At 40.5% G+C, this 25,513-nt stretch overlaps 1 protein-coding gene across 4 annotated transcripts in view; it reads left to right on the plus strand.

Moving 5' to 3' along the window:
* ATF6 (activating transcription factor 6) overlaps positions 1-25,513 on the plus strand; it is an 82,531-nt gene that overhangs the window by 6,885 nt on the left and 50,133 nt on the right. For all 4 annotated transcript variants that reach the window (XM_074832786.1, XM_074832787.1, XM_074832788.1 and 1 more), the window contains exons 7-13: positions 332-552; positions 6,308-6,493; positions 6,916-7,007; positions 18,777-18,920; positions 20,713-20,832; positions 21,763-21,865; positions 23,021-23,085. In XM_074832786.1, coding sequence (XP_074688887.1) covers positions 332-552; positions 6,308-6,493; positions 6,916-7,007; positions 18,777-18,920; positions 20,713-20,832; positions 21,763-21,865; positions 23,021-23,085 — 931 coding nt within the window. The remainder of the gene's footprint in view (positions 1-331; positions 553-6,307; positions 6,494-6,915; positions 7,008-18,776; positions 18,921-20,712; positions 20,833-21,762; positions 21,866-23,020; positions 23,086-25,513) is intronic.

Consider the following 25,513-nt stretch of genomic DNA (forward strand, 5'->3'; position numbering starts at 1 on the left):
AAAGTGCATCAAGTGTTAGCAATACTGAAATGAGTAATGTTTCTAACAAGTATTGACTTTTGTTAACTGAAGAGCTTTTGGGAGAAAGCTTGATTCATTTAATCCATCCTGCAAACCAAAACCACACATATTAAGAGCCCTGCAAACTTTTCAGCTTTTTTTTTCTCCCCATTCCTATCCTGTGGAATATACTAATGCTGTAGGATTGGTCCTGAGAGAAATTGTGCAGACCATGAGAGAAAGCAAATCTTTCTACCTCCTGTATTGGAGGTCATGTACAAAACTATTTCATGTCATATGCCGAGTACTCCTGTTTGTTCTTGTGTTCTAGGTCAGTCAGTGGTGCTCCCCCAGCCCACTGTGGTACAGCTCCAGGCTTCTGGGGTGCTTCCTGCCTCCCAGCCAGTCATTGCTGTCACTGGAGGGACCATGCCACTTCACAATCATACGGTGAATACGTTGCCTCCAGCTGCTGGAAATGGCTCAACAAACAGCAAAATACCAGTGACTAAGCCCTTGCTTCAAAATACCACACCGGCAATGGGGATGGATGTAAGTTCTGACTGTGTGATATAGCTAATAGCCAAAGCTTGGAAACGGTTTTCGGTTACCTCCATGTGGGATATAATGGGAGAACCAGGTCTCAGGAAGACAGAGCTGTAGTTGGGCTTGTCTAATAGGATTTCTAGCAGTAAACAGGGAATCCAGCAGCTTGTCAAATAATGAGGAGGAATAGCTTCATATCTGCTTGCCTGCCTGGAGTTGCTGACCAGGTATGCGAGCATTGTGGCAGAAGACAGTGCTGATACAATTTATTTTTCCACCCCCACCCCCCCCACCCTTGTCTTCTCAACTGCAAACTCTCAATGGCTGGAGCTCTCTTACATGCAGGAAGATCTGATATATCTGATTTTTGATTAGTGCTAAACCATTTTTCTAATCTGTATAATAAAAACAGTCCTTTGGAAGTAGATGAATTGGAAGTGTCAGCAGTAAGCCTGATTCTTTTTCCATCTCCTTTATCTCCCTAGATTTTACTCATGATTTTTAGAAACTTCAGATATGGAGTTTCATATGATCCTAATCTCTTCAGGCTTCCTTTTGGTCATATACAATATGAGTAGAAAAGGGGTAAGCTCTCAAAAGTCACTGTGCAGATAAATAAGTTTTTCCACAGTAGCTCACAGTAAGCAGTGGGTATGAACAGAAATAGCTTTTCAGATGTGTGCAGGTTTTCTTCCTTTTCAGCTTTGACATCTTAACTAGCTAGCAAGCTGGGTGTTAACTTGATTTAGTTCCTAGTAGTTTGGAGCTGCTTTGGTTGCATTTTGTTTTCCAAAGGAAGGTGTCGTTGTGGAAAGTACCGAAGTTTCTTGTTTGTGGCTTTTAAACTTTCAGGGTGTCCTTCTCCAGTGTGGTATTCCAAGCACAGTTGTCATGAGCTGAGGGTCCTATCACATATCTCCGTGTGAGGGAGAAAACACTGGTGTCCATTCACATGAAATCTTGCAGTATAGTCACCTGCTTATTAGCAGCACAGGACACTGTTTCTTAAAGGCATATGCCTTCTGTCTTCTTTGGAGGGATGTCATTGTATGGTTTCCTAGTGTCTGAGAATTGCCACTTGTGCTTGATGTCAAATTTTCCTCTCTATTCATGTTTGTGTGTGGGCTGTATTTTTCAATGAAAAATTGTTTGCTACAAATAATTCAGCAGCCCAAACTGCAAGGGATACCTAATCTTGAATTTGAAGAAGCTAACAAAAGTCTGTCAGCAGACAGACCAGTTAAGAGTGCTGCGTTTTTAAATTATAATTGCCTGCCATGCAGAGCCAAACTGAAGAGACCTGTCAGCAGTCATTAGTTTTGTGACTCCCTGTAATCAGGACTAGCGTGGCACCGTGCCATTGTCTGAATATAAGGTTTAATTGACAAAACCCCCTTATTGTCATTGCACTTCATATACACATCTGTGACACTCAGTAGTCAAATAAGTAGCTAGAGTAACAAATAGCTGTTTGTTTTGAATGATGGTTGTGTGGATATTTCCACCTGAAGCTGTTTTAGGCAGGCAGTTTTAAGACTTGGTATCAGTCTAAATGCTACACGTCTTACCTGTGTTTATTGAAACATCAAAAAACAGTTGCAACTGCTCTTTGGTACATACTGTGAAATAGCACTTCGAAAAAGAACAAGTGTTTCAGGATACAGCTGGCGCCAGCAGGGTTAAAACATCTTGCGGCTGCCATAGATGCCACATGTGGCGCTCAGAGCTGCACAGAAGTAGCTGTCATTTGAGCTCTGTCACACGTGTTTGTGTTTGCTAATCTAAGCAGATGTTGCAGGATAAAAAGAAACACTGCAGGACTTTCTTTTCGGCTTAGGAGGGATAAACTGTTAGTTTAACTCTGAGCCTTTCCAACGGATTAGATTGAGATGGGCTGATAGCAAGCTGTACGCTTGAGGCCCTACGATGTGCTTGTCCTCATGGCACACTTTAACACAGCTTGCCAGCCTCAGGGAAGTGCCAGACCTTCCAGTGTGGTCACTCTTCACTAGGAAACTGGTGAAGAACTTTCCACTAGGAAACTGGACAAAAGAAACGCTGCCTAAGCAAGCCGCTCTTCTGGTTGGAGGAAAGGGAGTCTTGATTACAAAAGCAGATTGACTTTCCTGTTGCAATTAAATGATACGAGGACATAACTGGTAGGTGTGTGAGGAACTGCAACCTCGTTGCGTCCTTATAGGGCCTTTCTCTCAAGTTTCCACTCTGTAGTGAAGAAGGGTTTAATTTTGCCTTCCAGTTCTGTTGATAAAAAAATACTGAAAATTTAGAAAAAAATAAATTACACAAAATAACTTCAACATAAGTGTGGATTTCTATTAAAGAATCCCATTTCCTGTGCTGTACATTGGGTAATTTTTATATGAAATAAACTAATTAGTCAAGTTCTGTTGAGTTAGAGGCAAGAAAAGCCCGATCTGTCATAAGAACAGAGAAAACACTTGCACGGCTTTTGTATTCCTGCATTTAAGATGCATCTTTGAAGACAGCAGCTTTCATAAGCTGAGGTAAGAAGCCAGTCAATGTAAAGTCGAAATGGTTTGACCTTTCAGGTCTTTGTTAACTTTCCCAGTGTGTGTACCCAAAACTTTGAAGGGTGAGAGACATTCTTACCGCCTTGTGCTAGAAGCTTGTGTTGGAATGGAGGTTAAATTTTGCTCAGAACCGAGTTGTCTTTGGAAGACTAAATTGAGGTAGCAGCATTTATTTGTAAAGTGCATGACTCTTTGTAAAGACTCTGAAGAGGGAGGCTGATCTGAATCTAGTTTGTACTGTTTGAAGCAAGGCTTTGCAATGAACCTTTCACTTCTCCATATTTACAATAGCTTTTGTGTGTGTGTTAGTGGTGGTGTAAAAGCTGCATCACTGATTAATGTTTGATTTCCGTTTATGATCTGTGTGTCCTGAGAACCAGAAGTTACTATGTTGAATGGTAAATTAATATAATACAATCTACAAAGAGGGAGACTGCAAAAGAAGTTAGCAGAGGTGCTTGATATGTTTAATCTTTGTTCAGCACTTGTGCAAAGCGACGTTGCTCAAGCAGTCTGACATTATAAATTAGTTCCTCTCTCTCTTCTGATTATCAAAATGCTTAAGCAAGGGGCATGTTTATCTTGATGCCAGGCTAGCTATAGTGCTATACTGCTTCCAGGTTCAAGCATTGTTACGCTACTTCACACACACAGCTCTTTCAATTTCCTGCATCAGATATAGGGTAGGATCAGGTGTGCAGCTGTGACTTATTCCCCAAGAAAAGCCAGACAAGTGCTAGAGGGTTGACCAAGAACCTTAAACTGTTGTAGGGATTGCCAATTAAAACAAAATAACTCAAAGACATGAATAGTTGGGTTTTATTTAAGCAAGCTTAAGAAATGAGTGGAAGTGAAACTGGTGTGACATAGACCGAAATGCAGTTACTGCACAGAGTACCTTGAATCAGACTGGGGAGAGCTGCTGTTCTGGGCAGTGTTTGGAGAACACTGAGTAAAGGAGAGCAATCTAGATAAATACCATCCGAAACGTAGCTGGTAGTGTCTGAAGCAGCAATAGATGTACCTCAGGATGTACTCTTAGTGTACAAGCACTGCACTGGTGCTTTAACGCCATGTGTTCTCCAGGGAAGCAGGTAGATTTGCCAGAGGTTCCACACACTTAGTCAAAAGCTGTCCAGTAGTGAATAATCCTGAGCAGGTCTGCAAACAAGAATGGATGTAAACAATTTGGTCTTCTCTGTTTGACTTCATGATGCAGAACCTCTTCTTTAAAAAAGAGGAATGTAACTACTGGTTTGGAATATTGCACAACTCAAGCCAAAACTGCTGCATGAACTCCTTCCTTATTATTTTATCTCTGGACAGATGAAGTGATCCTGGCCCTAAATTGGTGTGTTCTATACACTGCAGTCCCTGGCTAACCTGAATCTTTTTTTTTTTTTTTCCAATGTTTTTATATGTCTGCAGAAGTTTTCTTATGTTAAGTGTTGTAGTACTTAAAAAATTCAAGACAAAGCTTAGCATTAGTGAAAATATGTTAAAATCTTTTCCTTCTCCACTCTGTTAAAGAGGGAACCTGGAGTAAGTACAAACAGCTTCACTTTCACAGACTTTTGGTGGCAGCAGACTAGACATATAGTAAATGATCTTTACAGAAAGCAATTAGATCAACATGGAGACAGCCCAAAATGTTAATGCACTGTAACGTGTTTTCTTAGTCTTTGTCACCAAACTGCAGTATCATGAAGAAGAATGACTTCTTCAAACAGCCTGTAGCCAGTTTTTCTTGCAGACACCAAGGCCCTCAAGCAACATATTGTCTGTGTGAGAGTATATACAGGGAGAGGGTCAGAAAGCTATGGTTAATGTTCTTTAAGCAGCCAGACCTTAACTGGAGCACACTGAGACTGTTAATGTTACTATTCTGTGGCTTGTTTGTTTTTTCCTAGACTGATACTTCTAGAATAGTTACCATCTTTTCTCTTTAGCTTTCATGCTCTAATAGATGCAGGTTACTCCAGTGCATGTGTTGGTAGCTACTGGAGGATATTAAAGTCTCTCTAAGATAACAACATTCAGTTCTTTTTCAATGTAAACATCATTAAGGCACATCCTGTTGTAGCTTTGTAATGTGATGGAAGTCTTCTGTTTTTAATAAAAACAGAGTTGCTGTTGCTAATTTGTGAGGGAAAGGAAATCAAGAGTAGTGTTTAAACTTAGGATTTCAAGTAGTTTTGTATAGCTCTGCAGTATTGATCATCATTATCCTTGTCAGCAGCATGAGGCCTTCAGTCTAGGTCGTCCCACTCAGTGCAAACCACAAAATAAGTAAGTGGTAAAAGATGATAGACTGTTCCTGCTTGGGGAAAAAAATCGGAGTCATCAAGACTGTTGGAGGATTGGGAGGGGTTACTTTGAACTGTCCCGATCTGGTCTTGCAGACTGAATGCCTGCTAGTGGTTGGAGTGAATTATGTGCCCTCCTGGAGTATATTTGCTGGTTTAGCTTCAGCCAGAAGGAATCCAGTTTATGTGCTCTATCAGAGACTGTTCTGTGATGCGAACCACAGCATATTAAGTGGGACTGTCAGGAAATGTGCATCAAAGCCACACGCCTGATCTGAATTAAAATGCTAGTATAGATGCACCCAGAGACTGCTTTTAAGCTGCCATGTAAGTGCTTGATACATGTAGAATGTGCAGTCTGAGGTCAGCAACAGCATTCAAAATCTAAAAAGCTATATAGCATAGCTGGAAAAGGTACAGAAACAGGTGTAATCAGTGTGGAAATGGCTTCCATACAAGACAGACTGAAAAACCACAGGACTTTCCAGTTAAGAAAACAGATGACTGATTGTAGCCTATAAAATGGTGCATGGTAAAGTGAAAGATATTCTTGCTACCTTGCAGACCTGCAGGTACGTATTTACTGTCCTTGTGATTTGATTGATCAAATAGAACTTCTGCTTGAGTATACATTTTGTGTCCTCTACACATAGCAGGTTGAGAATGCAGGAGAAATCAGAGAGAGTGCAGGACCTGTTTTTTCATTATCCGTGAGCTCTAACTCTTGGAGATGTACAGTGATTCCTAGTTGCCTCTGTGCTGAACATTTCAGCTCATCTGAAGCAGAGTGCAGGAAGTAATCTATGCAGACTTTTGACAAAGTAGAGGAGCAGAAACTATTGCATGAAATAGAGGCACTTTTAACTTGTGGATCATTAACAGGACTCCGTATTGTCTGTCCAGGTCAATGTCTTGAGACGGCAGCAGCGCATTATCAAAAACCGGGAGTCAGCCTTTCAGTCACGGAAGAAAAAGAAAGAATACATGTTGGGACTGGAGGCGAGGCTGGAGGCAGCCTTATTGGAGAATGAGAAACTCAAGAAAGAAAACAGCACACTGAAGAGGCAGCTGGATGAAGTAGTATTAGAGGTAAGCGATTGTGATGAAGGTCTGACTTTATGTAAAGACAGTTGCTCAGGTGGAAGGCACTTGAACAGAATCATGGAAATGTTGACTGAAAGACCTTTGGGGTTTTCTAGCCGAGTCTCCCACTCCAAGCAGGACCTTCACCAACTCTAGGTCAGGACAGCTGTCACATTACCTAGTTGACTTATAAGTCTTTATTTGGTGGTGCTTCTGAAGATTTCACTAAGAAGATAGACTGGATAGAAGCTTCTGAATATAATGTATGACAAAAGAGTTTTATTTTTAAGTAGTCGTGGCGTGTATTCATACATAATTAGGCAAATATATCTAAAAAGCAAGCATAATTTGGTGTATTTAGCTTCTAACATACCTTTGCATGTCTGTGCCTCTCTTTTATTGCATGTCTTCTGTTTTCTCCTGTCTAGAACCAGAAGCTCAAAGTATCATCTCCAAAGAGAAGGACCCTGTGTGTGATGGTGATACTGGCGTTCATAATGTTGAATTATGGTCCCCTGAGGTAAGCTGCCTGGGAATTCCTCTTTATGTAGCAAGTTTGCTGTCCTGCGATTTTTCTTTGAATCATTAATACAGGCACTATTGTGTTCTAAGGCCTTGAGCCTGAAACCTGACTTCTGTCCTTCACTCTCCTCCTGCATAGGGGAAGACTCATGTGTATAATGGTTCCTTTTTTGGAATCCTTCTGGCAACAAGAGCTAGATCTTGTACTTTTAATTTCTCTTGGTTTGGCATTTTGTTAATCAGTGCAGTGTACAGCAGTTTGCTCCATTTGTACCTGAAGAGATGAAAGAGCTGTGTTTAGAATCCTTTTAGAAAAAAATTCACACACTTTGAGAGCTCATCTGCTTGTTTATACCTGTGCTAGTCTCAATAGCTATGAGTTTAAGCTGCTTCTAGTACCCAGTGCAGGAAATCCCACTCTTTGTTCCAGTGCTTTGCAATCCTGACCATTAGATGTGTCTAGCAGCAATCTTCCTCATTACAGTGTAAGCCCTGTATTACTTGTCTTCTAGTTCTGGTGAAGATAGTGTTCCCTCTCCTTAATTAGTTGAAGTGGTAATCAAAAACCTCTTTTGTTCTAACTGTATCAGTGGGGCATAGGAACCAGAGAGCAGGAAGGAAATGCTGCATTATTTCCCAGACACTTTATAAATAAATCTGTGGAAGAAAGGAGACTAAAAAGGGATATTTCTTGCATATATCTGTCTATTTTGCCTGGCTTTGGGACATAAAGACCTTCTGTATGAAGCTGTTCACTTTTTCATAAGGGGAGGATATTTCAGTAGATTCCCAGTCAGCAGTGTCTCCATTTGTCCTCAAAACCCCATTCAAACTAAAGGAATAGGGTGGGCTAAATCTGGAGGAAGACTTTGTTTCTGACTAGATAAACTTTTACAGTGTTGGTGTTTGTACTTTTTAGAAAATTAGCTAAAGCTGAAATTACTTTTGACATATTTGCACTTAACTGCAAATACTGTTTATCCCAGGCAGTGAAATACAGCTGATAATTTTACTTTGATATGGATGGTTTTAAGGTAGACTGTTTCTTAGTGCACTTAGGGTTTGTATTGGGATTTTTGACTATCAGCCAGAAAAATCAGTTTCTCGACATTAACCAATTGATTTGTACATCCCATCTGCATTTACAAACATTACTGCTTACTTGAGAGACACTTGGTGGGAACTAATAGAACCAATTATCGTTCTGAAGCTGGGAGAAATTTTAGTTGCCTCCACATTACAGTGATGAGTTGAAATGCATGAAGCTCTTGTTTGTTTTGAGAGGCTTGGAAACATACAGAAAATGGGTGGGAAGGCTTTTTTGCTACACTGCTCTAAAGTTCCTAAGTTCTCATCCTAAGGAATGAGTAAGGTGTTGAGCTTGATGACAGGAAACTGCTGTCAAAGTAGATTGAAAGGTCAGTTTGTGTTCATATCTTAGCAGCAATCAGGAACTGTAGAAATGTGACAAAGTTAATTTCTTGACCTGTTTAATGTTTAATAAGATAAAGCAAAAAGAAATTCTTGGGTGTCTGGCCAAGCATGCCAGTGTAATCGTTGTGCCTGAACTAGGTGGTCTGCATCAGTACTGGATTTGGGCAGTGAAGAGAAATGTAAGTTTGCAAAATTTCAGGGAATTACTCTTATCTTTCTGCTGCTTTTTTTTCTTCTTCTTAGCAGAATGAATACTTGCACTGCAATTAAAATACTAGACTGTATCAAGGTGGTGTGAGTGTTGATTGTGCAATACCCTTTGGAAGGCCTAGAATGTGGATTATATAAACCATTACTTAAGATTTCACTCCTCCCATACACATTTTCTTCCTTTTATAGAGGTGTCACTGGTAGCTCTACAAACATGATAGTCATGATTGCTGTTCTGCCTAGACTGTAACAACAGAAGTTTCCAATACATGTGATGTTTTTCAGTCCCTGCAACTTCTTACAGAAATAAGTAATTTTTTTGTTATAATACCCATGCTAGCTTATAGTTCAGCAAAAGTACATTTTCCCCGAGTGAGCTAACTATGGAACACCTAATTTCTATGGAGTGGTTAACTGGAGATAAGTATGATTTGAAACTTTGTGACAGTTTTGCCATTTCTTCTATGTAGGAAATAATTTCACCTGCACAGCTGTATGGAGGTGTGACAGCATTCAGGCACAGGATGTTTTGATTCAAACATTAGCAGTGAATATTTTATTATTTAAAACCCATGACCCATTGTAAAGGGAAGTAACATCCAAAAAAATCAGAAGAATGGGAAATCCACCCCCTAAATTCTGTAGCGGACTTTGAAATTCCCTTAGCAGGCCTTACTGTGAGATGCTTCTCAGTTTCTTGATTGGAAGTGATAGGATTCTTTGGAGGCTAGAGGTAAAACAAAAGAACAGGTATATAGGTTTTCTCTTTAGCTGCCTATTTCTGTCAAATCACAGAAGGCAGGGAAGCGCTCAGGTTGTCTGGGGACAGAGGTGTGAAGCTGAAGGACAGTCAGTCCTGCCAACCCTCCGTGGCTGCAGTGGGTCAGTAGAGGTGCAGTGCAGTGTTGAGCACTTGGCATCCCACAAAAAAACATCTGGATGGTGGGCTGTGTAGTTAGTTCTATGTTTTCTTCCTCATTAGTGGATGTGTGTTGTACTAGCACTGGTTCACACATAATTTTATTTATTGGTCTTAAGTCTTGTTGACTGTGTATGTAAGTGGTGAGATGTTTGTGATGTTTCATGGAGGACTCAGGCTGTGCTGTTCTGCTGTTTTAAGATTATGGGAAGCAGTCCACGATGTGGCAGCCCTTGGCAAACATGTTTAGCAGATTAAATTGTTCTACTGACACATTTTTTTCATGCTGACAAATATATTATGTGTGTACAGGTAATCTGTAACATTGAATTTGGGTATGGGGCTGAAAGTCTAGCAGGGAAGGTGGTGTATTGACCTAAGAAACCTGCTTGAAATTATGGGAGGAAGAGTCTAGTCCAGTCTACTTAATTGCCAACAAGCTTTTCAGAATATCCCTCAGTCTTGGACATGGCACCATGTTATCTCTGAGAAGAGAATGTAAGTTGAATTAAATATAAATTGAATATAAATGTGAATTGAACACTTTCTGATTGTGAAAGTGGCTTGTCTAGAGTTAATGGTAACTGCATTATATTGTACTGTGTTACTAAATTCTTCTGGGTTTGTTGATAATTTGTATAGAAAACTGAAACTTTCAGTTATTAAAAGCAGAAGTAATTTAGCAGAAATTCTATTAGTGTAAGTTTCTATTTTATCTATTTGCTTTATACTAGAAGAAAGGCGCCAGCAATTTCCCATCTGTGTGTCAATGAACTATTCTCTAATCTTTGTGAATTATTTGAATGTGGATTTAACATCTATAAAAACTTCCTTTTATTATTATTTAAGAATGATGGGTGAGGTGTATGAAGGTAAAAGGGTACATTTTGATTCAGTTCCTTGCAGAGGTCACCCCCTTGCCCCAGTCTTACATACCATGAGGTGCCAGACAGGAATTGGCAACCCACAGTATTTGCACAAAAGGCTGTGAGCACACAAACCTTGGCATGCAGCAGGGTTGGGAGCTGGAACCACAACATCTGGAGGCAGGTATCTGTGGGAGGCAGTGTCTCCTGCCTTCGTGCTTGCTGTCTGTGAGAGCCGGTGTCAGTCAGCACGGCTGCGTTCTCAGCTGGCGTGGCACCCCTGAAAGATGGCTGACTTCTGGCATTAAGAAACATCTAATTAGCTGTGCATTTTTTTTGTCACTTACATGAAATTTGAAAAATTTCAAACTATTACAATTCCTAGATGCCTTTTTTTTTCTGTTGTTTAATTTCCACATTTGGTTTGACTGTGCCTGGATAAGTAACCAGATCCGAAAATGCGTTAAACAAGCACAAACAATGCTGAAACAAATGGACACCAAACACATGTTCTAGTCAAAACAATCCATGTATTTATTTTGGGGATATTTTTCTTTTGTTTCTCTTCCCTGTTCCCATGTGAATATAAACTGTCTTGTGTGTTTAGGTTTTTTTAATGCAAGTCCTACATGTGATAGTAAAATATTTGCAGGAAACTAACCCAACTAATGTATAAAAAGTAGGGAAGGAAGAAGGATCACAGAAGATCCAGAAGGTAAATTTCCTTCATCTCTGCTTCTTGGGGCAGTAGCAGCAAAGCGTGTAAGCCAGGCACTTGCTAGTGGTCCTGGCATTATTTTTTTGGCTATGAAAAATGTTCAACTAGTTATTTTTTTTCCCCTTAATCAGTCTGCTCAAGCTTATGTAGTGGTCATCATCTAACAGCAGTCTTAAAGCATTTATAAAGATGTCAGCCAGCCAGAATATGTTCTAACTACCATTTCAGATATTTAGTGAACAGAAAACAAAGAAAAATGTGAAGTTGGAGAGAGGAAAGGCAGATCTGCAAAGTGATTGGAACAGGGGGTTTGAGACGGTGGTGTGATGGGTTTTTTTTTTTTAATTAATTTTGTTTTTTCTTACAAGTCAGCCACCTCTGTATGGCTAGAACCCCTCTCAAACTGGAAAACAGACTTGATGATGTAACCAAAAATTCTTAAGCTGTATTTGTGGTAGAGGATGACTGAGGTGGTGATTGATAGAGCTAAGTAAAGCTGCTGCTTCAAAATCTCTTGTGTCCTGTTGACCTACAGCAGCTGTGCTAAAATTGTTGGCCTTTTGTAGAGACTTCATTGCAGCTCCTCTCTAGAGTGTCCTGATGGGTTTTCCTCTACTTTCCAGGACTATCCTGGAAACTGAATAATCTGTTAAAAATTTAGATCCAGTGAGCAATCTGCAAATAAAGACACCAGCCTGAGTAGTTAAGTGTGATTTGTCTGCTGTTGTTGTAGACTTCAACAAATGAAGCAGTTGTTTTTGACTCCTGAAAGGGTGTGTCTCATTTCTTAGATTGCTAGCACAAACATTAGGAAAAAGAACCAGAAGTGGTAAGATTAATCATCTTTTACTAAAATGAGGAAATCGCCCAAGTGTTGTTCAGCTGCGTGCTACCATGGTCTGCTGCTTGTAAGGTCTTTCACCAGCACCCAGATGAAGATCCCATCTAGTCTGCAGGCTGCTAGTCAGTATTACGTAGCCTGCTGAGCTTTTGGAGCACACATGAATTGGGGTGCTGAAAGCACACCTGTATTGGTGTCAGTATGGTTTAGAGGCCTTACTCAAGCTGAGCAATCTTGAGTTGGTGTGTGGGAGAGCAGGATTTGGTTTTGGTGCATTCAGCTGTTTTCATGCAAGTTTGCTATAGTTTGGGCCTTAATGCTGGACTGCTTGAGTAAAGAAACAGGCTTGTCTTACAACAAGCAGGAGCCTAGGGGTACCCTGGCGGTGGGATGTGGGAAGGTTAGAGAAATAATTCTGTAGTCCCCTTAAAGGGAGCATTAGGTGTGTGGGCAAAGGAGCTAATCTCATTACCATAACATCACATGCAGCAAGTGTTGTGTTGGTGCAGAGATGTTTGAGCTGTATGTTGCGCGCTCAGGTTTGTCAGTGCAGATCCCACCCACAGCAGCCTGTCCTGGGCCAAGGTCTCAGTGTGGTCTGGATCTCACTGCTGTGCTGCCCTAGCAGGTGGGCTTAATCACAACATCAAGCAGTGTCCTGGCATGTTTGAAAACACCGCAGATGTCCTCTTGAATAATAAGTGTGAAGTGGACAAAAGCCATGTGTCTGGCACCTGCCTAAGGTGAAGGGCAATGACTAGCAACTGAAAGTCAGTATTTTATTTTTCCTGTTGCCTTAACAATTCTTCCTGATTGAATGTGTGCTCCTTGCTCACTCCATTCCAGTGTGAAGTCGGGCAAGTTAGTTGAAACCACCACTGGCTTGCAGAGTAATGGAGGAGGAACTCCCCAGCCAGGCTCCTTGTTTGGCTGTTGCCTCCTTCCACCTGAGCCTGATCTGGGAGTGGTGCTGAACTGTGAGCATTAAGCATTGTACCTGTGGCCTGTGATTTTCTTCAGCTGCAGGTTGGGTTGTGTTGTCTAAACTTGCTCTGAAGCATTGAAGCATCTCTAAAACATGTTCTGAGAACAGAGAACTGCAAATCGTGGCCTGTACAACAGGCTGAGTTTCTTACTCCCAGTTCATCCAATCTTGGGCTTTTTTTGCACTCGCTGAAGGATAGAAGAGGATTGTTTCTCTGCTTTTTGCAAGCCTCGGTAGCCGTCCATGTATCTTCAGGAGGTTAATAGACTTAAATGTGGTGTATATCTGAAGTATGCTAACAAACATACATAAAAATGATGACAGTCAAAGGGCTATTAATTTCTTATACACTAGTAGAGAGAAACTGGTGAAATGTGAAGAAAAAACTATTAGCTAAGTGCAAGAGGCATGCAACAGTGCCATGTTAGCCAGCTCCTTCTGGCTGCTAAGGTGTTACGGAGCCCTCTGTTTTAGCAAAAGCTCTGGAAGATATTTGTGGCTCTTAACACTTCTAATATGGGAAACTTGCTTTAATTTTTGTGACACTGAAAGAATACATTTTAGTGCTAAGTTGAGTGTACATTTGTGCTGGAGATAGTCCAAAGCTAGAAAACTGCTTCTGTAGCACACCTTTGGTCTTGTGCTGTAGTTTCTCCTTGAAGAGAGAGAGAAGTTGAGAGGAAAAGGACATGTTGAGTAATTTGGACTTGGGTTCAGTTTCTAGACATTTCAGAACCTCTCTTGGTGGATTGGTGCTTGAATAAAATTGAATATCCTTGTTTTTCTTACAAAATACAACTGCAAGAGCAGGAAGTGATTCCTTCCTCCTTCCTTTACTGATCACAGCCACATGTTCATCCTGACACAGTTGTGCCTTGGCCTGGCTGTGCTTGCTTGCCTTGTCCTGCTGCTGGGGTGCAGTTGCAGAGCCTGAGCAGAATGCCAGATGCACTCACTGATAACTTACCCTTTTCTCCATGCATTCATCTGCTGGGCTGGGAGTGAAATAGAGAAAGTTTTTGCCCTGAATGAACATTGCAGTTGAGATGGCTTGCATCAGGCTTGTCCAAGCTTTGGCAATAAAGGCGAGCCCACTTCCAAATAACTGTATATAGTTTTCTAAGCAAAAATAAATGCTCTGGGTGTCGATACTTGCTTTCTTCCTTCCTTTTCTAACAGCTTTATTAAAAATAAATTGCTTTTTAAAGAAAGCAAAACACAAGAACACAGAGATCGTCCCTCCAGTTTGGTTTGCTTTCCTCATCCTCCCCAGCAGAGGAAAGAGGCTGGGCTCTCTTACCAGCCCAGCGCTTGCAGAGGGTAGCTCTGGAGCACTAGGCAAGAGAAGGTAGTGCCTTGCTGTCAGCAGATGGTGCCCTCATTGGGAATAAGAAATGAGAAATACTTTCCAGAGAGTGTTTGGCACTGTGGCAGCCTTGTCTGGTATCGGTTAGGAAGAGGACAAGGTCCTCGGTTGGTGTCTTCTTGCAATGTCAATTTTAGCCCACTGGAAACATCCCAGCTCCATATTCAGAGATGGTTTTGTCCCCAGAAAACTCTTTGTTATGATATCATTATTGGCTTTCTTCTACAAATTACTGTACAGCGTAAATGTCAGTATTCAAAACTTGAAGTGCACAGAGTTTGTTCAGCCAGAACTACAAATGAAATTTAGTTTGGGCTCCTGGCAAGACTTGCTTTCACATTTATCAAGCTGACATTCAAACCAAAGAAGTAAAAATACAGCTAAAATATCAGGTGCCATTGAATGCCTGGAGAAACCATGACAGGAGTGTTTCTTTTCTTTCCCTCCTATAATCAAATTTATCTACACTTCTGAACAAACATCTGCATGAAGTATTTAGTGCTGCCTTCTTTTTTCCCTTGGATCCAGTTCTTAAACAAGCCGATAGCTCAGCCAGCTTGGACAGGGTGTTTGTGGCTATGTGAAAACCCTTCAATGCTCACAGTATCTGGGATGTCCAAATGCAGGCTGCAAAGCCTTGGTAGGTATCCCAGGTGTGTAAGTGTGGCCAAACAGAAAAGCTCCCACCTTCCAACTTCTAACTGGTCATCTTGTCCAGTAAAGCCATTTCTCAGCTTCAGTCTTCCCTGACTTTTAACGTGGGGCAGTAACTCAATTCCTGCAAATAGTAGGACTTGTTCAGGGTAGATATGCCAAAGTGCTCTTTCTTTTCCAAATTCTCATCTTGTAGTCCAACAGAATGAAAGAACCGCCAATGCTTTTATCATCTGTCATATTAAAACATTTTTAAGCAACTATTGATATCTTAGCTGAAGATACTGTTTTTCAGAAGCTTTTTTCCCCTCTGTGTGTGATCATCTACCTTTCTTTTTCACTGTTTCTAGCCTCTTCTACCTGTTTTTAAATGCTCGATAATGATTTCATCTTCAGTGTCATGGTGTTGGGATCTGCTCTGTAGACCCTTCCTGTTCCAGCTTGTATTGTTGCTGTTCCGCCTAGCACTTGTAAAGCTCAGTATGCCTCAGGTGGGCAGGTGTAGCTCTGCAGGAGAGATCAGCCCTTCATCTCAGCTGATAAAGGGATTCCTTGGTCCCAAGTCAGGCTTTTCCCCCCGTGTCAATTTGAGATGTCAAAGGAGGAATATTTCTGATATCCTGTGTCATACCCTCATGTACCCGCTTGGCAAGGAAAGGTCTTTGAGAATAAGTCAGAGGATATAGACCATTACCTACATGTCCTCTCCCATCTATTAGCTGAAGATGGAGCCCTACTTGCAAACTCCATAAGTGATCTCTCCTGGGAGAAAGGAAGGGGAAGAAATGATACACCAGAACAACAACATCTTGTGTTCATATGGGGAAAAAACTAGCAAAACTCCCCAAGTAACTAGACGGTGGAAGCAGGGCAGTATTTCAAGTTGCAGAGTTTTTCCTTATCCAAAATGAAAGTTCTGTTGGTTTTGGGTCACTGCCACAAACCAACAAGGAGTAAGGAAGGGGAATTTTTTAAAAAAATTTTTTAGACATATTTGAGACTTTGAGAAGGAAGCTTTTGATCATCTTCAAGGTCCTAAAAAAATGAATGGGATGGCAAACGTAGCCCACATAGCTTGAAGGCAGAAATTGCTGCTAGCCCTGCTTCAAAAGAAATATTCTATGGAAATAACAATCCTGATAAAGGAAAGGGCATTGGAATAAATACCATAAATAATACCACATTTTGTCCTCAAGTTGGTGCCCATGTTCTCAGAAGTGGGAGTCATGGATTTTATGCCTGTAAGAATAGCGAAACATACTCTGTTTGCTGCCTCCTTTGTCTTTTGCTGCTGAAGATATCTTCTTTCAGGTTGAAACATCCCATATTTAGCTTCTGCCAAAAGTGAAATTTTAATTTTGATGAAAAGATTAAGGTGTTTTAAGCAGGCGAAGAATAAAAATAAACATTTCCTCTCTATTAAAGCTGATATAATAAAATGAGGTGTGTGTGGGTTTAAGTGGCTGTACCGCTAAACCAACTAAATTACAAAAACTGAAGATTAGCTGTGATTGCAGAGTGATGCTTATCTTTATCCTTGATGGACATGGTTTGGGTTTCTCTACTTTTGTTTAGAGTTCAGGGTGAATTGGGAGTACCAGTGTGTTGCATGTGGTGCTTCATCTCAAACTAGTCACCTCGCCAAGCTGGAACCTGAAATAACAAGAATCGCCTTTGCAGAACGAGCAAATAAGAAGGAAGAACCATCATAGAAAACGCAGATTTGTTACAATTCTACTGATTAAGTTTTTGTCAGCTTTAACCAATGACATGGGAAGTTTCTCTTGTTCAATGTGTCATTTTGAAGAGGAAAGGAGACAAGTAGGATGGAATAAAATGCCAGACCCAGTAGGTCCATCAACACACTGGATGGCTGATACACTTCAGGTCATGGAGAGATGGTTTGCAGGAGAGTTACAGCTTTCAGATCTTCTGATGGATATTCTTGAGTTACATGAATAAACTTACATATACTTTCAGCTGTGATGGCTCTAAATTAGGTAGAGTAGGGACATTTCACAGATGAGTGACTTCCAGCAGGAACATGTGGCATCCCTTTAAGCATCAGCCTTAGTTTTGAGCTCTGGTTCTGGACTTGAGATTCTGCCAGTTGCGCTTTCATTGGAAGAGGAGAAACATGATCTCATAAAATATAGTAGATAGTGGAGATTGTTTCTGTAAAATTGGATAGCCTGATCTATGAGGCTGTGAATAAACCATCCAGCTTTCCATGCTGTGCAGTAGAAGCAATAAGACATTTGGATGCTAGTGTACGTATACAGTAAGGAAGCTGTCTGTAAGTACTTTTCTGCCCACTGTCACTAGTGAAAACAGAGCCTGTAGCATTTCTGCTGCCCTGATTCTGTGCCACTGCCTGGAAACCTGAAGGAGAGGAGGCAGTCCAAGTGACGTCAGCCTGGATCTGGGATTGCCCTGGCTCTGGCGGTTCTGCAGAACGTGACACAATTACTCACGGGGAGACCTGGGTTACTGCTAACAGGAGCACAAATGTGTTGGCAAAAGAGAGGGGATTGCTAGGCAACTATGTCTGTGTGCCTTCTGCTTAGTTGTGGAGTATTTAATCTGCCCTCCTTGCTAGTTCTTGCCTTTTTCTGCTACTACCATTTGTATTTGTTGCCTGTTGCAATGTGGTGCCATGTAACAAGTAGGAAAATGAGATCTTCCTCTGCAGAGTTTGTGCTCTACTACACAGAAGAGGTGGGGCATGAATTAAAATGTACTCTGTAGGCAGTGATCAGCATGCATGGCAAAGATCTCATCAGCATGCTGGGGTCTTTTTGTATTTTTGCAGTGTTGCTGCTGGTGATGCTCCACTGTTGTCAGCTAAGAAGATTAGGACTTGAGTTTATAAATATACATATTTCAGGAAGCAACCATATTTCTGAAAGAGTAAAGCTAGTCTCTGGAGAGGATGTCTTGAAGTATTGCTTTTGTGCTTTCAAGATTTCTCACTTGTAAATCACCCTTCTGAACTGAGATGCAGTCAATCTCATATAGCAGTTCTTCGGTCACTTTTCCAGCTCATATGTGAAATGCTGCTACCTTGCTTTGCATGGAGAGCAGCACAGACGTTCCTATGCTGCTTGGCTGCCTGCCTGCCTGAGCAGCCCCCGGGGCAAGATCCTTCAATCAGTGCAAGCACAGACCAGGACGACGGGGTATCTGGGACCATGGCCTGCTGCCACTATGTAGATGGGGTTGTCAGCCCTGCCAATGTTTCTAAATCCAAGTAGAATTGAACATATATAAGTTCGTGTACAGTTTTGTTAGATGTCTGGCATAATATCTCAGGCTTGCAGCTGCACGGAATTTGGTAGCTATATTTTCCTTACATATTGTATTCATATAAACTATGTTGATTGTGCTTTGAGGCTGATGCAAGTTAAAGTTCAGGGGTACTTTGGTTTGAACATAGGTAATTTTCTTCTGCCTGCAGATCTAGGTTACAAACAGATTGATCTCACGTCTATCAGGTGAAGTTTATGGGGGAACATGAAAAGCAGAGCATCAAAATCCTTTGAACAATTAAAACTGGAGAACAGAATTGCTTTTCTGTCTACTAATGGTTTGAATGACAGAAATATAATGACACAAGACATCATGTTTTTACGTTAGTTGTGACCTGAACCTTATCCACGTAACATAGCATCAGACAGAAACTTACCCACCTGAGCATTTAGCACCTTACAGTAAAGTGTCTTGCAGACCCTTTATATATGCGATACGGTTTGCTATGGTTATTATGTTTTCCAGTGTATTTGAAAGGGATCCCAATGGAGTTGGTTCCACGGCAAGTTCCAGCCACCGGACCAGAAATCTTCTGGAGTTCTCAGCTAGCCAGGAGCCCAGCACAGCTCAGAAAATACCTGGAGACATCATTCCTGAGAAGAGTAATAGGTGAGATGAAAACCTTTAGTATATTTTTAGTGGCAGAGGGCAGTGGTGCTTTTAGAGTTCACTGTCCTTTAATTTGCTAGCCTTTTTGGCCAGTGTTGTTGCTGCTGTTACAGAGAAACTTTGTTTACAAACAGTGTTTTGAAAGCTGTTCTCTTATTTTTTTTTATTTTTAAACAAAGTTTATAAGGTTGCTTTTCATATGAATATGATGTTTTATCTCCCAGTTTACCCTATACGTAGAGCTTCAGAAGTGTACACGTGGCTATGCTGAATGTTGTTAGGGACAGTGTGGTGGAAGAGAGCGTATAAACAAGTGTATGTCGTGGAGATTTTCATGAGATCCTTCAGTTCTTCATCTGTCTGCTTTTTTCCCTGATCTTTGTTTTAGCTTGCATAGTTACGGTATTTGTCATATTATCTATCCCTACTTTTCAAGCTGGAGTATTTATTTTTTTAGTTGCTTAAGACTGGGGAAGTTCACGATTAAGAACATACTCTGAACTTAGTACTGTACTTTTATAGAAATCTCTGAGTCCATCCTAATGCTTATCCATTATTTAATTATATAGTTGCTTTCAAGCTTCCTAGATCTCCAGCATTCAGTGCATAAGTGAATTTATAATTGTCTCCAGATTGAAGTCTGGTTAATCCAGCTCATGTTTTCCCCTTACAAGATTCATCGTATCAGATTGTCCCTTTCCAGTAGAGTGTTTTGGCTGGTTGAACAAAGCCAGGCACAGATGTGCAGAAAGCCCTTATGTATTTTGCCATGCAGAAAGAAGGCAATAAATCAAGAGCATTTGAAGGCTGTAGCCATGGTGAGGACTTTGTGTCCTATGTGGCATGTTTCAGACCATGTCTTATGCGACATAGTAGTAGAGTGGAGGATATGCTAGTGCCTGTACCTCCTCCTTTTCTTTCACTCTTTCACCCTGTTTTTTGGCAAGCTCTGTGAGCTCTTTGCTGCATATTCTCCTTTATCAGTTCTAGATGCAGTAAAGAGAAGAAGCAGGATTGAAGATGGAGAGAAAGCTAGGAAAAGGAGGGGAATGTGAGTAAGGCTTTTCAGAAAGAAGTTAATGTTTAGGAGCTACAAGTCTCTGTTAAAACCAAGAGGACTAAGGCTGTTACATTGATACCCTATCAAGAGAGGAACTTATAATAGGTATTTGGTGATAATTCCTCAGGAGGTACAGATAACCAGGAGAAAGTAATCTTAGTCTTTGTTGCTGAGAGTGCTGTGGACTTTTGTATTGAAACACATGCTCTTTTTCACTTTTTATCAAAGTCAAGCTAGCTTCTGGACACTCTCGGAGATGTAAATCCTCTCCACTCAGTTGTAATATAGTTTGTGGCTGCTCCGTTGTCATATAGCTCATGGACTTTACATCTGCATGGTTTTAGTGGCTAATAAATTTAGTATTTCTGTAGCAAATCTTGCATGACCTTGGAATGAAAGAGAAAGTTGCCTCTGCAGAGATCTCATAGTTTACATATTATGAGGAATATTTTACAGGCTATATTTTCTTTCAATATCTGGCCTGTTTGGGAAGAGATCCAACATCTGCTAATGCTCAACTGTCTGTTGAGTGCTATCAGACCTGTTTGGGGAATTGACTGAGACCGCTGGATGTTTGAGAGAAATTGTTATACACCTGTTTCAAAGGTCCCATAGGAGCAGTTGTAACCTTTGTGGGTTTGACGATGGTAGTGCTTATTCTCTGGATTTGGTCAAAGGTTCATGAAAAACTATTTTAAGGGATTTCTTGATGTCTTTTTCTTTTTTTCCCAGGTATGATCGTTCTGTATCTGATAACAAAGCACTGATGGTAGTCTCAGAAGAACCACTGTTATATATTTCACCACCACCACCCCCCTGTCAGCCCCTGATCAACCGAACGGAGTCCCTCAGGTGAGCAAACAACCTTTTCTGAGCATTTAAGCTTTTATTAGGAGTTTAGATATAAATTGTGTGTGGGGTGAGTGCTACTGGCCAGTCAGCTCTGGGTGATGTTATTGTCCGTTTGTAGTGCTCATCCAATACGTGACCAGTGCCTCTGAAAGTGTCCACATTGTCCAGTGTCTGCTGCCATGGAGACAGGAGATTGGCTTGGATCTTTGTCATGTTTTGATGTTTTTAGTAATGATTTTCACTCAATGTTCAGACTGGTCATTTAGCAATAGCCGAATAACAATTTTCTGATTGCCTAGAGGTTTTTCATGGCTTGAATGAGAAAACATTTCATATGTAGAAATGTTTATAATATGGAAATCAAGTCCAGCTAAAAGCCTGTTCCATCTGAAGTACATCAGAGATCGTCTCCTACCCTTCAGCTTCCAGTACAAGCTGACTTAACCTGACATTGCAGATGGGCTTTATTCACTGTTAGAAAACACCTAGCTGGACTTTTTCCAAAGATATGAGTGCGTCACTAACCTTATCTCCATTCTGCTTTGTCCCTTCTTTCTCTCAAATTTATTTGCCATACTTCAGCCTTCTTGACCAATATTTTGTCTTGAACTGATCAACTTTTGATTTTAAATTTCAATAGTCCTTCCAGTACTTTCAGAATTACTGTTCACAGGGCAAAAGAAAGTACTGTATCTGCTTTATATTGAAACATCCGTGATCCCAATAATTTATAGATATTTCCTTACAAATTCCCTCATAAATTTAATCTTGCAATTATATTTTCTTACTCTGGTATTAAAAACAAGTTATATGAGGTAAAAGAGTAGTAATCAGCAGTGTCTTTATAGTGGTGTGTTAAACTGCTTTCTAAAATTAAAAAGTTCTGCCACTGTTCTTTGAAACATCTGTTAATGCTGTCGGTTTTTCTAGGCTGAATCATGAACTTCGAGGATGGGTTCATAGACATGAAGTGGAACGAACGAGATCTAGAAGGTTGTCAAAGAACCATCAGCAGAAAGCACGGGTTTTGCAGGTAGGCAGGTTTATACTGCTGAGTCAATAGAATGACAAGATAATTTCAGACAACAAAATATTCTCACTTACTTGTCTGCTCTTGTCATTACAGACAAAAGTAGCAATGGTGCCTGTAATTAGGGTACCCAACACTTCCCATTTTAAATTGCTGGGTTTGGTTGATTATTATGTTGTCAAAGTTCTTCCATTCCTGCTCTTGGATTCAGGCTAAAGTTTTTAATTTTCTTTAGCAGTCATCAAAATATGTTCAGTGTTTTCTAAAATTACTTTTATGACTTCTCTGTAAGGCTGTGTAAGGATAAGGCTAAACAGTTGGTTAATGGAGAGAAATATAACCTACAACGCATTCATATGGCTTATGGTTAAAGGGTACAGCTGATTGGTTTTGTTAAAATATTTCTGCTTCATTTTTTCAGATTTTTGCTAGAAGGATATCTTTTTGCTAAGACTACAGAATTACAAGATTTGTGCTCATATTTCCTATTTTTAAAAATCTTTCATCTACATGGCATATCAATAGTGAGGATGAAATTAAGACCATGAATTCCAAAAATGTTTCATTTGATTAAGAGCTAGTAACAGCCTTAAAAGGAATTGAACTTAACAATGTGGGAAATACCACACTTTTCTGGAGAAAAATTATTGACTACCGAACTTCAGATTCTTTCACTGGTCTCCAAAAGAGAATGGTAGAACATTTAAGCAGGGCAAGTTCAGGTGCTTCTAGTGTTTCAAATGCCAGAAGTGTGTTGTGGGTAGTATACTTTCACACAAGGTGGATGTGACCTCGGAAGAATTCTGCAAATCTGACATCACTGATAGCAAATTTTGCACTTGGATGACACAATATGTGCAGCTACTGTGTATGGTGCCAGCCTCCCTTCTTTGTCTCTGAATGTGTGACTTCAAGTTTAGCTGTATTAAAACACTTCCTATTTTTTGCATTTCCAGCTTGATTGCTGTCCATTTCAGTTATTCATGTTTCACCAGTGGGAAAACATACATTTATTGTTCAGGGCACTGATTAACCTCTGCACCCCCTGATATATTCACTCTGTGCTACAGATGTGCATCATGTTTTATGTAGTGCCAAACCAAGGAAATGCTTACTGTTTTCACTTTGTGTCATCTTTTTGTTTTCCTCCTTTTTCAGAGCTCCCTCAGTGAGAAGGCAGATTCCCAGCTAATGGCCATGCCTTACACAGACACCAGCCTCAGGTAAGGCAGAACAACTGCTTTGTTATTGCTTTCTAGTTAATCTAGTTTTTCACCAACAGCTGGTAGAAAATGCCAGTTTTAACCTTGTTGTCAGGATTCGTAAATCAAGTGCTTAAGAAATTATTGGCCTAATTTCTGTCCCATAGCAAATAACTGCTTCTAATGATTCAAACGAAATTTGAAGAAACCCCTGTATCACAGCTTCACTCTTCTGGGGCCTTTCTACCACTGAGTCTTAACAAAACCTTTACTTCACTCTGCAGAGTCCATTCCTAAACAGCTTTGAATCTTTAGGGAATAAAAAGGCGGGATTGTCTTGGGAATAGCTGGAGGAACTTCAGTAGTTCATAAGAAGGTTTCAAAGAGTCTGCTAAGAGAAACGTTTCTCTCACTGTCTTCAAGAGTAGAGCCATTATAGCTATTACCATATTAATTTGAAAAAGTTAAAGTATCATTACATCTTATTTGCATGGTTTGTCTTCATCTCCTGATTTTCCCTAATGATTAGAACATAATAATCCAGAATTTCGTGATTCCCCCAGCCCCACCCCGTCCTGTATACCTCTCCTGTCCCTTTTTTCCTGGGGACAGGAAGAACTGGAGAAAAAAGCTTAAAGAAATTAAAATTCTCCCTCCTGAATTCTCTGTGACAGTGTTTAAAAGGTTCTGTGCTTTGAAGTGACAAAGAGGAGTAAGCAGAATGGGGTATAAAGTGGACTTTTTGATGAGAAGAACACCTGAAATGTTGCCATTGAAAGTAAGACAGCTGTGGCCCTTCTGTTTGCACTGCTGCTTTGAAAGCAGGATCAGCCTTGGAGAAAATACCAAGCTGCAGGCAAATGTTATGGAAACTAGGCTGCCAAATTTTGATATGTCTTGACTGATAAGAAAAAAAGAAAAAGTTTTTTTTAGTTCTACAGGCAGATGAAGGATGTCTGTTTTAACTGAAGACTGGATGAACAAGCCTCATGGTATAAGGCACTTTAATATACATGCCTGCATTATTCTTAAAAAAAAAAAAAATCCTGGTTATTAGAAACAGTCTGCAACATCATGCAGCTCTGTATGGAATAGTCTGCTGTGCTCAGAAGGAAGTAAAATTTTTTTTCTTTTGGATGAATGATGTTTAAATGAACAGAACCAGTGAGTCATGGCAGCTGCATGCTGTGACTGTCCGGGAACTGCTAAGAACATAGAACAGACTTCCAGTTGTTCACAGAGCCATCAACTATTAGATGCTCCATGAAATCATAGAATCACAGGGTAGTTTATGTTGTAAAGGACTTCTGGAGATCTCTAGTCCAAAATCCTCCTCAAAGTTCAGGTTTACTCTGTGTCTCTGTCAGAAGACTGTCTCCCTCTCCTTTTGTAACCCCCATTAGGAAGCTGAGGATTGCAGTGTGAGCCCCTTCAGCCTCCTCTTCTCCAGGCTGAACAAGCCCTTTGTCTCCTGTCTCTCCTTATGCATCCTGCACTCCAGGCCCTGACTGTGATGCAGCCCAGGATGCAGTTGCCCCCGGGGTGCCCTGCTGGCTTGCCTTCAGCTGGCCTGCCAGCACCCCAGGTCCTTTCTGCAGCGCTTGTGCCTCATGGACAGGGAAGACAGGAAAGATGCTGTTTATTCACTTACGTTATTGATGCTACTCCTGAAGCATTGCCTGTGGAGAACTGTTAATGAACTAGCGTTGTCTCTTCAAATGTGTAAAACCAAAACTAAACCACTTTTAAGTTTCCTGATACTGTTTGTAGATTGCCCTGAAGCTTTTATTAATGATTCAGGTGCCTTTTTGTGGAGTATATAGTCAAGGTTTTAATTTTTAATGCTAGTACTGTGACTGGAAATTGAGTGACCTTTACCTTCTAGAACACCCTTGTTGGTGACCTGAGTCAGTGAACAGGACCATATACATTAGCAAGATCTAGATTTCTCTTTGTAGCACTGATGATACCACATTGTCACATTGGTGCTGGATTCCAAAAGAAAATTGATCAATTGAAAAGCATTGCAGTGAAGTCAAAGCAGAGGAAAAAAGTCAAAATCAAGATGATGTCAAAGAAAGCCATTTACCTTCCCCAGCTCTCTTCAGTCTTTTTAGCTTTCTTCAGAGGTAATTTTGATGAGGGTTTTTGCAAGTGTGTATTTAGGGCTCCAGATATCAAACTGGGACTCTCCAATTCATTTTGTTTCTAAATTTTACAGTATTAAAATTGTGGTTGTTGGTGCATAAAACAGAGTCCACAACCTCATTCCTTCTTAAAACAAGCATATGTGCAACATCCTAGTGCTCTGTGATGCATAACACAGAGTGCCCCTTGAACTTTTAATATACACAATTTAATATGACACTTTTTTGTAATATGGTAACATATTATTAGAACAACTGGTAGCTTTGTACCTGTTTTCGGATCTTAAGTTCCTCCATTCCTT

The sequence above is a fragment of the Strix aluco genome, chromosome 8 (assembly GCF_031877795.1).
Source record: "Strix aluco isolate bStrAlu1 chromosome 8, bStrAlu1.hap1, whole genome shotgun sequence".
In the NCBI taxonomy this organism is placed as follows: Eukaryota; Metazoa; Chordata; class Aves; order Strigiformes; family Strigidae; genus Strix; species Strix aluco.